A 13,015-nucleotide genomic window follows, 5' to 3' on the forward strand; every position below is an offset into this window, starting at 1 on the left:
GGTATGCTGAGGCAGAAGGGGACAAGGATGCCAACACCATTGTGAATGAAATGCGAAATGAAAAGTACCCAGAGAAAATACTGTCCATAATGGAGGAAATTCTAGGATATATGACAGAGGAGCTTCCAAAACATGCAAAGGAGGACTTGGATCAGGTAAAGATAGAGGAAGCAAAGCAGATGATCAAGTCTCTGGATTTTACTAACCCTGACCTTGCTGTTCTCAAGGAGGTCCTAATAAGGATGTCTATTGCTGTGCAAGACTGCTCAACCATTTACACTCAAAACGGTAAGAACATAGAAGGCTACTTTCCTCGCATCACTCCGCTGGCGTCACTGCTCACTGCTGAGAAAATAGAAGGCTACTTTCCCCGACTCACTCAGTTGGCATCACTGCTCATGCTCCTTCTACCAAAGTTAACAGGGAAAAAAGGTATCCTTCTGGAAATCGGCACAGGTGAAGGAAAATCTTGCATCTTGGCTATGTTTGCCACCATCCAGGCCATCCGCGGCACTAAGGTTGACATTGTGACCAGTTCTCCAGTCCTTGCTCGCCGAGACCAAGAGGAGTGGAAGAAACTGTATGACATGTTTGGTGTCACATCCTCTGTTGTGCCACCACCACAGATACAGGGAAGCTCCCCTGAAAGCAGGGATAGTAGGCTACAGGAGGCTTACAGGAAACAATTAGTTTACGGAACCGTTGGCAGCTTTGCAGCAGACGCATTGAGGCAGGAATTCGAGAAGGACACCACACGTGGGGAGAGGAGGTTCGACATGGTGATTGTGGATGAAGTGGACTACATGACTTTGGACAATGGAGTTCAGGTGACGTTTCTATCCCACGAGGCAAGTGGCCTGAGGCACCTCAACCAAGTACTTGCTAGCATATGGGCCAAGGTATCTATGTGTCAGCCAATTGAGATGGAAGATACTGGAGAGATTGAGTGGGCAACTGGAATCCAACATTTTCACAAGGCTGCAAAGTTAGCTGTTATCGGTCCAGAGACATCTCAAGAATTCTCTGAATTTCACATTTTGGAAGCCGGAGTGGAGTTGGGTATCTATTCAGATGAAGATTTTGACATGTTCATGCAAGCTCTAGAGAACGCAGAGAAACACGATACAACTGAGAACAGGAAAACTGTTGATACATTCATGGCCAAAGTTGGAATTACTCAACAGTGTGATCTGCTCACCATCATGGAGAAAGCACTGGAGAATGATGTGGCCATTGACTGTTACTCTGTGACAAACAATAAAGCCGTGCTGGTTGAGGAGAAAAAGTTGCACAACAACCCTGATATCCTGGAAATCAAAATGCTTCTCCTCGAGAATGGACAAGCCAGTGAGATCATACCAGAAGACAAACTCATTAAGGCAACTGTCTCTGAGCTGAAGTCTCAAATCAAATATTCTGGCAACTCTCAGTCAAACTCAGAGTGTCTTGTGATCCCCTCTTTCCTTGAGAAATACCTTGAGAATCGGTTACCAGTCTTTGTGGAAAACGCCCTGAAAGCCATCATGATGACACAAGGCAGAGAGTACATGATTGATCAGACATTGGAAGCTGTCGGAGACGAGCATCTCTACCATGCCATCATCCCAGTGGACTTCCAGGCCAGTGGAGTGTTGGAGAAGAACAAACGCTGGGGGGACGGCCTGCAGCAGTTTCTGGAGATGAAACACCAGCTGGCAACCACTCCTTTGTCCAATGTGACAAATTACCTGTCAAACTTCCATTACTTTCAAAAGTACCTCAAAGGGAATGGGATATTTGGTGTGTCTGGGACATTAGGGGGCGATGCCGACAAAGATTTCCTTGCAAGGCATTACGAAACAGACAGCTACACAATACCAGCTCACCGCCATAAGAAGGTTGTTGAGCTTCCAGCAATTCAGGTCAGTGGGCAAGCCCAGTGGATGGAGATCCTCTGTAAGACAGCAATGAGAGTGGCAGACAGTGGTCAGGTTGTCTTGGTCGTATGTGAGGATGTCAAGACCGCAAACAAGCTTCTGAAGAAAATAGGGGGCGAGAATCCACATCCCCCCATCACATTATACACAATCAGTGAGAAACACAACATTGAGAGTACCAAATTCAGAGGGGGACATATAATCATAGCCACAAATCTAGGAGGTCGTGGAACAGATATCAAGGTTGATCAGGATGTCAACCTATGTGGTGGCCTCTTCGTCCTCCTGACACATTACCCTGGCAGTCGCGAGTGGAGAAACAGGTGTTCGGAAGAACTGGTCGGAAGGGAAACCCGGGCGTGGTCCAGATGATCCTCCGTGGGGATAACCTTGCCCCAGCATACCAGGGCCAGCCTGTGGAGATCATGAGACAACTGAGAGAGGAGTACGGAGTCCAACGCATCAAAGATATGGAGACAGATGAGCTTCTCGAAATAAAAATAAAAGAGGACCTGTTTGGCACGTTTTGCGAATTTCTTGACAAGTTTGACGGCAACTTCACAAAACAGGGAGAGAGATGACCTGTCGGGAATGGGACCGAAAGATGTCCCTGAGTGTTTTAAAGATAAAGGCCCTAAGTTTGATTACCAGCCGGCACTCAATGCTTTGAAAGAAACATGGGCATTGTGGCTTACCCTTCACGAGGAGCACATCCGTGGCACGAAGATATCAGTGTTCTTAAAGCAGACCTTCTTGAGCATATCACAAATAGGGGCAACATGCTGCTGAATGGAAAAAGTCAAAACTTCTATGACCACATAAAGCAGGCTACCGGCAGAACTGACTTGCACCTCCGCAGCAAAACTAAGTGTGACTATGAAGCAAAGTCCTACTGGAAAGATGTTGAAGAGTGTGACCCTTTTTACAGTGCCGTGGCACTGTACAACTAAGCCTTCATCACCATCAACATGGGCAAACATGGCTACAAAACAGAGGCAAGGGAATTACTGGAAAGGGCAAAGACATCTGTGGATGTTTACTTGTCAGAAACAACAAATACCATGGTTTTACAGACTGCCACAAGAGGCAACTTTGAACCACATCATGAAGGAGAACGCAACTTTCTAAAGCAAATAGATTCCAGGATGAGCATTCACAAAGCTTGGAAACTTAACATTGAACTTGCGGTAAATAAACTTAAAGAGCTTGAGGGTGAAGGCACGGCCATAACAGAGGTATCCTCAGTGTACAGCCTCTCAGAAAATCAAGACTACATCACAGCAAATGAACTCACGGCCTTGTATGACAATGGCCTGTGCATTGTGTTTGAGGTGAAAAAGAAGCCAGAGTTCAGCTTTGACGCTTTGATCTGTTTCTTCATCGGTATGTGTCAGGTCACCCTTGGAGTTCTGGTTTGTGCCCTGTCGTTTGGCGCTGCAACCCAGATTGGCTTCAGTCTCATCTCTGAAGGAGTCTCCGACATGATTGAAGGGATAACTGGCATGATATCGGGCACGTTCGATTGGGCGCAATGGGCCATCTCCAAAAGCATCAGCATTGGGATGTCTCTGCTCTCCGCAGGGTTCAGCGCCATTAAAAAAGTTGCCATCACAGCATATAAAGTCCTCAATGGTACTAAGAAACTCTCATCTGTCGCAAAGGGATATCATTGGCACAGGGAAAATATGTTTTCAAGTCCGCACAGGGAGCAGCAAAATCTATCTCCAAAGAAACAATTAAGACTGCAACAAAGAAACTGGCATCCCCTACAAACATAAAGATGGCTCTAAAACATGCAACCAAGTATGCATTTCAGGAGGTAGGGAAGCAGAGTTTAATCGCAGGAATTAACTACGTTATTGATGCTGGAATTGGGGCCATCTTTAAAATGATTTTAGAAAAAGCTTTGAAAGACATGGTCACTTCAACAGTCAAACAGAATGCCGAACTAGGTCTTAGTCTCACTATACATTGGCTCTGCAGTACCTAAAGGAGCTTTGCAGAACCGCAGCAATTATAAAATTGACTCAAAGCTTGAACAACAAATGAAAGATTTAGTTCAAGTTATGACAAAAGATCTTATTCCTGGCCTCATGACTGATGCCACCACATCCCAAGTCAGTGATGTTATCAGCAGACTCTCTGAGGTGTGCAATAATGCAACTGACCTTGTGGAAAAAAGTGGGACACATTTGATTGCAAAAGGAGTCAAAATAAGTGTAGAAATAGCTAAACACACCACAACCTTGGTCCAAATGATTCAATCCATTCCTACAGAACATGTTATCAATGACATATTTGTCCTCGAATTAAAAAAAGAAATTGAAGAGCAGCAAAGAAATCTGGAGCAGTATGACCAAGATGGCAGACATGACTTACCAGATGTGATTCGACTGAAGGATGAGTTCCTAAGCTCCATTTCGGAAAGTGTCTCCCAAGCATTCATAGATGCTTGTGCTGGTCATATGTCCGACTTTGTGACGCGACCATTCAAGAAGAAGGTCAATGCAGTCACTGGAAAAGTTGTTGACAAAGTATTTGGCAGACACAAAACTGAGGTCTTTTTCCAGGACCGGCAGCATAAACATGATATGAAGTCAGCCAGTCAGAAGACTGGGAAAGCTCTGTCAGAGACTGAAACAAAAGAACTCCTGGACTATGCAGAGAAGATTGGTGATGTTAATAGACCAGCCTCGGCCCTGGACATTTATGTCCTCACAAACAGTGACCTGCTCCATGGTAAAGGCATCCAGTTCAAAGTGGTGGATCAACATGGGAAAACACTCTTAGAGGAGTCCTACCCGGGAACGAACAGCTCAGCCGGCCAAATCACTCTACAGCTGACCAAAGAGCCTGAGGAAACACACAGGTATTTGTCCTAAACTGTTTGGTAGACCTTCATCAACAATACTGCAAATCTCCCCAAATTAGGATCTCTCCAATTAGAACTACATTAATGAGAACCAATGGTGCTCTTTATTTCTGCTCTTTCAGTGAGAAAGGAATCCTCTCTAAAGCAAAAGACAGAATCCAAGGAGTGGAAAATCCATACAGTGGTCACTCGACATCATCCAAGATGGCAAAAGTAATCCCTGTGCGCTCAGAGAACCAGAACTGCCTGTACCATGCCCTAGTACAGTCAATATCTAACGGGTCAGAGGATGAGATCAAGAGTCAAGCTGTGAATCTACGAAACAATGTTAAAGACCAGGTACTGTAGGCCTACGCATGTCTACGTATAGTTTAAATCATTCTTAAACTAAATAACTTTCTGAAATAAGTAATTTTAATCAAATCCAACGAAGGAACTCTAGGAAATTAAGATGATTGGTAGATACCAACTGTCCCTAAATAAAATAAATGAATATAACAGATTGCACCTTTAACCTTGGTTGTGGAGTAATTGGAGTTATTGATACCTGTTATGTCTTCCCATAGATCAAAGGGAACCTTCATGCTCATAGTGAAATGGTAAAAACACAGAAGGCCTATGATGCACTCAAGAAAAATCATGGAAAATATGCTATAGTTGGAGGGGTAGGGCCGACAGCACAGACGAGTGATGATGAGGAATATGGTCACGATATCAGTCCCATGAAGTATATTCCTTATAGTTCCTCAGGGGTAAATGAGGAGGACATAGCCTATGCGTACCAACTTGGATCAGTTGGTCCTTACAAAAGGTAATTTTGCATAATATTTGTTTTATTTTTATATGGGCATTGTTAAAATCTACCAATGTAATTATAATGACCCTGCATTGTTTTTACATTTGAATATATTATTAAGACCAGAAATGTATATAATAATTCATAAAGCATTGACATACAAATTGTATAAATAGATGTGTTTACTTGAATTGTACTTTCATAGTACAACCTTTTCTCTTCTATCCCCTCATCAGAGTCAAAAACACCAGACTTATCTCTGAATACATGGGGGAAAGAGGGCGTTGTGGAGGCAGACCATATCCCACCAAAGAGTTCCCTGAAGCTGGCCAGAGACCAACAATCTCAGATGAAAGATCTTCAACAGAAGAATCCAAAGTTTTACGATATGATAAACAGAATTGGATCAGATTCAAATGGAGAGAACCTGCCCACAATGCGGGTTCTCAAACAGCATCACAGGAATGCTCTAACCACTGGAGCCAGTAAGGCATCTGTCATCTGCAGGTGAATTATCTATTATTATACAGTGCATTCGGAAAGTAGTCAGACCCTTTGACTTTTTCCACATTTTGTTACGTTACAGCCTTGTTCTAAAATTGATTAAATAATTGTTTTCCCCTCATCAATCTACACACAATACCCGATAATGACAAAGTGAAAACAGGTTTTTAGAAATGTTTGCAAATGTATAAAAAAAAAAAAACGGAAATACCCTATTTACATAAGTATTCAGACCCTTTGCTATGAGACTCGAAATTGAGCTCAGGTGCATCCTGTTTCCATTGATCATCCTTGAGATGTTTCTACAACTTGATTGGAGTCCACTTGTGGTAAATTCAATCGATTGGACCTGATTTGGAAAGGCACACACCTGTCAATATAAGGTCCCACAGTTGACAGTGCATGTCAGAGCAAAACCCAAGTCATGAGGTCGAAGGAATTGTCTTTAGAGTTCCGAGACTGGATTGTGTGGAGGTAGAGATCTGGGGAAGGGTACCAAAAAATGTCTGCAGCATTGAAGGTCCCCAAGAACACAGTGGCCTCCATCATTTTAAATGAAAGAAGTTTAGAACCACCAAGACTCTTCCTAGAGCTGGCCATCCGGCCAAACTGAGCAATCGGGGGAGAAGGGCCTTGGTCAGGAGGTGACCAAGAACCTGATGGTCACTCTGAAAGAGCTCCAGAGTTCCTCTGTGGAGATGGGAGAACCTTCTAGAAGGACAACCATCTCTGCAGCACTCTACCAATCAGGCCTTTATGGTAGAGTGGCCAGACGGAAGCCACACCCCAGTAAAAGGCACATGACAGCCCACATGGAGTTTGCCAAAAGGCACCTAAAGGACTCTCAGACCATGAGAAACAAGATTATCTGGTCTGATGAAACCAAGATTGAACTCTTTGGCCTGAATGTCAAGCGACACGTCTGGAGGAAACCTGGCACCTTCTCTATGGTGAAGCATGGTGGTGGCAGCATCATGCTGTGGGGATGTTTTTTAGGGGTAGGGACTGGGAGACTAGTCAGGATCGAGGGAAAGATTAACGGAGCAAAAGTACAGAGAGATCCTTGATGAAAACCTGCTCCAGACCGCTCAGGACCTCAGACTGGGGCGAAGGTTCACCTTCCAACAGGACAACGGCCCTAAGCACACAGCCAAGACAATGCAGGAGTGAGTGGCTTCGGGACAAGTCTCTGAATGTCTGGCCGAACCCCATCGAACATCTCTGGAGAGACCTGAAAATAGCTATGCAGCGACGCTCCCCATCCAACCTGACAGAGCTTGAGAGAATCTGGAGAGAAGAATGGGAGAAACTCGCCAAATACAGGTGCGCCAAGCTTGTAGCGTCATACCCAAGAAGACTTGAGGCTGTAATCACTGCCAAAGGTGCTTCAACAAAGTACTGAGTAAAGGGTCTGAATACTTATGTAAATGTGATAGTTCAATTTTTTATTTTTAATAAATTTGCTACAATTTCTAAAAAACTGTTTTTGCTTTGTCATTATGGAGTATTGTGTGTAGATTGATGAGGGGAAAAAACTATTTAATCCATTTTAGAATAAGGCTGTAACGTAACAAAATGTGGAAAAAGTCAAGGGGTCTGAATACTTTCCGAATGCACTGTAGGTGCAATCCATCCCTTTCTTTCCGCCTGTGATACACAATCGAGGCTGAAATAAAAACACAGAAACAAACCTACTTTGATTTAATTCAAGCAGGGTTCCTGCCTGGTCCTCTTCTTTGAGGACCAGGCAATTTTGCTACAATTTGAAAAGTTCCATTCTTGTGGTGTATTAGGAATTGAATACTTACCATCTATGCTGCTTCCCTATTCGGAATGTTCTCAATCTCTTAACAACACTGTACATGCCCTTCCAACTCATAGGAAGCTGCAGGCGGATACACTTGTAAGCGGAGATGTGGAGAAATCACTGAAGTTCTCTTTCATCATGGCTCATCCGATTGCTTCTGACCAGCTCAGAGCAGGTGATTATTGTCCTGTCTGTCCTTATATAGGAAATTCTTGACTAGATTTTTCTCATTTCAGTTTGAATATTAACCCTTAATTTGTTTATGTTTTTATTCTAGGAAACACCAATCAACTTACCCCGGGATCCATTATTATGTCTCATGAAGGAACAGTGTTATACTACAAAGCTGGCTTCAATCAGATGCTGAATCACTACTGTAAAGAGGGGATCATCGACCAGAATCAGCGGAAGAGGCTGAAGTCCTGGGTGGCCGACGAAAAGTACCTGGACCAGAACACCCCAGAGTATAACGACATCCGTACAGCCATCCAATAACAAAACCTCCCTGGGGAAATGTTGGTAAAGGGCTAAAATCATACTTTTATATTCAGCATATGAATATCATGAATTCAGTATAATCATACTGTGAATCATTTATTGTTGAACCTTAGGTGAGTGACAATTCAACATTTTTACTTTGTTGTTTTTGCTTAAAATTGATTATTCATTAGGTAGCCTATGGCTTTTTAAAATAGATACAGTAACTTATGTGCAAGTTGCATGAGATATAAGCTTGCTAAAAGAACAGTAGGTTCTTTACAGTAAGTTGTAAATTGACTTTTCATTTTGTGCCATTCAGTACTGTATACTATACTGGGTGTCAAATTTCATTTCTCAATGTCATAATATTTACTGATGTCATAATATTTCACGTTTTTAGTGTCTTAGTGTTGAAATATATAACCTACTCTCAATTTTTTGTGTAATGATCATGGTAACCTTTTATTCTTATAATCAGTGCTTTCACAATCAAATCATGGTCTCATTGGCAGTGTTTATCATGTTCTTGATTTCTTTACTATTGGATTATGGATGATTTTATATTTACTCAATCCAAATGTTAATACATTTGTGCATTCTCAAAAATATTATCTGCATTTGAAACTATTGACAATAAACTCATTTTAATTTGCAAGACTATTAGCAATGGGCGCGTTCGAGCGGATACATTTTGTCTTTCAAAGTATGTTGCATTATGGGGATAAAAAATTGTTCAACTTGCGCTAACATATCGATTGCATGAACTTTACAAAAACCATGTGATCAAAGGTCATGCCATTTTTGATGAAGTCACCTTCAAGTTGCTACAGCTGCTTCTCACCAACTGCATCATGCAGCCATCGCATGGCTAGTGGGAGGCACTAGTTGTCAACCAATCATTAGGGTGATTTTGCTTGACCCACTCGAACGTAACCAAAGATGTGACTGAAACAGGAACCAACTTTACCACGATTCTAAAGCTACAGGGGATATGAAAATTATATGAGACCTCTCTCTAACCAATTAATTGTGTGATATGGGGGTATAGAAGTTTATTTATACATTATAAAGACAAACTTTTATAAACAATAGCTGCTATGTTGACACTGCTATGTTGATCTGAGCCTTGCTGTTGGAAAACCACTAGTGTCCGACTTTAGTCTGTCACAGATGCACTACTACTACAGTCAGCCGTTAGACTAAAGGCGTCCACATGCTTCCCAGACTAAACAGTTCGGAAGAGTTTGTGCATATATTATGATGAGATTTTGTGACGTTTTTGTTTGTTTTGGACTGGTAGGGGTTTTTTCGGCTGTTCAAGGAACACAAAACATTTTCTTGAGGCAAGCCTAAGTCGATTACTGAAGTCTACACCCCTTCGTCGGTGATTGGTCAACAGTAGGGATTCTTCAGAAAAGTATTTGTTGTAATTTCTTTGAGAAATACTGCACCAAACGTCTTAGTTAGATGTAAAATTGAAATCTCCTTGGCAAAAACGTCAAACTTAATGACAGATTTCTTGAGTTATCTTAGATTAATTCTGACTATATTGAGGAAGTGTAATGTGGCTAAGGCGTCTCCAAAATGGACAAACAGAACTATTGCCGTACTATTGCCGTTTTTTCTTGTTTTTCAAGCGAAGGTCTTTTAAAGGGAGGTACGAACACACCCAATTGATGAATCCCATTTGTGAATCCCAAACCAGCCCCCCGCCCCTACCAACCTGCTCGGGAGGGCCTCTGTTGTCACGTGTTACTGACGAAACTCGAGTGTAACTTCAATAGTGGTGAAGGGATCAAATAAACCCATCAACCGGGACAGACTCGTGACTTGAATGATGCAGTTCATGTTCCAGTTCCACATACAAATGAGAAAATTCCCCCTGTCATTCTACAAGATATAAACCTCAGTAACAGTTAAACATTTCATTTGGGAGGTATTCAGAATCAGACACAAACAAATACAGGTGGCTCATAATTAGCATGCCTCTCCATTATTTTGTGTGAAATTTCTTAAACTCAAAACTAACTACCACATTTCTCTAAAGCCGGCAGCGTTGCGGACTCGGTCAAAGTGGCTATCTGAGGCTCAAATTAGCCCCTACACACATCATTTTCACTCCCTCAGCTACCGGACACTTGTGCATATGGCAGAGGCGCGCATGAATGTGCAAATGGAGGGCAGAGGGAAGGGGGTGATTTGGGGATTGAACCCATGACTGTTTACTTGGCCTGACACGTTTTGTGATTGTTGGAAATATGGAGGATAGCCTAAAGTAATACAAAACGTGACGTGATGGATAAAATGACAGGCTATTGCTGTTCGGCAGACTGAGATTTAGAAATATCTTACTTAAAACAAATGTTTTGTGTCACCATTTATATATATAGTTGTTTAATTCATGCGGGTTATGTGTAGACTACATACTTGCAATCAGCATCCAGGGCCGGCATTATGGGCGGGCCTTAGGGGGCCTGGCCCACCCTACCATACCTCCTGGCCCCTCCAAATAAAATACATGGTTGAAGGAAACTGTATGATATTTAGGCCATGTGAAGGAACATTTTATGTTTGTGCTTTTCTAATAACCAATTCGACTGGGTTCATGCAAGTGACTGATTGATCGTGCCTGGGAGGAATCCTCACTATCAATATAAGCAATTCGGCAGTACGCCCAGGACATTGCTTTGAGGACCAAAAGGGGTCTCAGTTTCAAGGTCTCAGCTTGGAAAGAAGATGCCTCGTGAGTTATTGGTCGGTCACATGCATGAACCAAACGTTAATGATGAATTAATGATGAATAATTAAAAATATAACTTGTCTGTGTAAGCAGTATATAAAAGAACTAACGGGACTGCCCCAGTAGAGCTCCCGACGGACGTATACTATGGTGCATTAAGTTTGTTGGAACCTCTCCAGCTTGCTGATAATAAAAAATGATTCATTTAATATTGACCTCAGGAGTCCCTGGTGGTAATTTCCACGACAGCCATTTAAAGTTTAAATTACCAAAAAAAATTATTGTATTGTTAAATTAAATTAAATAAGGCTCAAGTAATTATGACTGACACGGTTTTAGACCTATCACATGCATCATGATGTCACGTCTCTTTTTATCGCCATTTCAAATTAGTAGTGGGTAGAGCGTTTGTTAAACACAACAGTGTACCTCAGTGATCAGTAGACCTTCAAATGGATATTAGAAATTGGTTTTAAAAGAATGTATCATCTGCTGCAACAAGTGCTGCTGAAACTCCACTCGTTGAAACCACTGCTACAGTTGCTGGCGATCATTGCAATGGCTAGCCCACAGAGTTCGGCTAGCCTAGTCTCTGTCAACGGTGAAGATAGCAGAGTCCCCCTCCCAGTCACACCACCAGCCTCCTTGCCGCCACCCAGCTCAGCAGCAGCTTCTAGCCATGCTAAAGCACACGGGCCAGAACCACCCACATCCAGAGGAGCAGCCTCAGATGACGTTAGGGTTGAGATGCCCAGTCAGGTGATATTAGATAAGTTTCCAGTAAGATTGTATTCAGGGAAGAAGTGGCCTTTTGCTAATACATGGTACCATAATGGAGATTGGCAAGAGTATTCAGTACAAGGTGACATTGTATTTTGTTTCCCCTGCCGTCTGCATCATCAGATTCAACCTTTACCATTAAAGGGTTCTGTGATTGGAAGCATGCATTAAAGACAGATAAAGGACTGAACAAACATGCCACCTCGAAAGAACACTTAACATGTGAGGCTATGTGGAGGGAGAGAGAAATGCCTAATGCAGAAAATATCCACACTGGTTAACATGGATCAGCTTGTTCGTCATCGATATTACCTGGGCTCTTTTGTTGACATGATTGCATTTTTTTCTGTTAATCAACTCCCTCTAAGAGGAGATCATGATGCATTCAAAAGCATGACAGAGAAACACAGTGGGCTGTTCTAAAGCATGAAAGACAATGGCAATTTGAATTCCAACCGCACCCGTTGTATAAATTGTATTTTTACATATCAATAATAAAGGCTGTTGGCACCTCCCTGAAAAAATGGAAATCAAATGCCATCCAACTGATTCGTTCTGGCACCAGGTCTGTCAGCATCTAACTCTACCTTGCCCACTGCCCAGGTGGTCCTTGGGACGTCCATACCACATTGAAGTTGAAATATAAAATAGGTAAGGTTACGTAAGGGTTATGGTTAAGGTCAGGGAGAATGACTGCCCCCTCACATTGATGATTTTAAGTTGAAGGCCGACCGCACAACTTACACAATCATGGTACCAATAATTGCTTCTATTTCACCAGATGTATGTCCTTGAACCGATTACTTTAAAATCAAATGCAGACGAAGTTAAAAGGATAATTTAGGTGATAATGGCAGCCTGCAGTACCTCACCGGCCTTCAACTTGGGAGATAGGCCTACTCAATGAAAGGGGGCAGCACTGAGCTAGTGTCGTATATGATGAGTGGTGGCAATTATTGCTGTCAACAAAAAGGAGTCTGCTCATACTGAACATTGATCATAAGGTTTATTCAGATCACAAGCTTCAGCAGGGGTGACAGACTCGCGAGGTCTGGAGAGCAGTGTCCCCCAATTCTAATGGCTGCTCTGGGTTTATTGTCTAAAACCCTTCTTATATAGA

The 13,015-nt window shown here is 42.5% G+C and overlaps 1 protein-coding gene across 1 annotated transcript; it reads left to right on the forward strand.

The window, feature by feature from the left end:
* Positions 1-3,061: 3,061 nt before the first annotated feature.
* On the forward strand, positions 3,062-5,907 carry LOC121583540. The gene is made up of 6 exons (XM_045218186.1): positions 3,062-3,548; positions 3,876-4,785; positions 4,911-5,127; positions 5,355-5,599; positions 5,821-5,865; positions 5,898-5,907. The coding sequence occupies exons 1-6, from the start codon at positions 3,062-3,064 to the stop codon at positions 5,905-5,907; spliced, it is 1,914 nt and encodes a 637-aa protein (XP_045074121.1).
* The last annotated feature ends 7,108 nt before the right edge of the window (positions 5,908-13,015 follow it).

Source organism: Coregonus clupeaformis, unplaced genomic scaffold (genome assembly GCF_020615455.1).
Source record: "Coregonus clupeaformis isolate EN_2021a unplaced genomic scaffold, ASM2061545v1 scaf1426, whole genome shotgun sequence".
NCBI classification, from domain to species: Eukaryota; Metazoa; Chordata; class Actinopteri; order Salmoniformes; family Salmonidae; genus Coregonus; species Coregonus clupeaformis.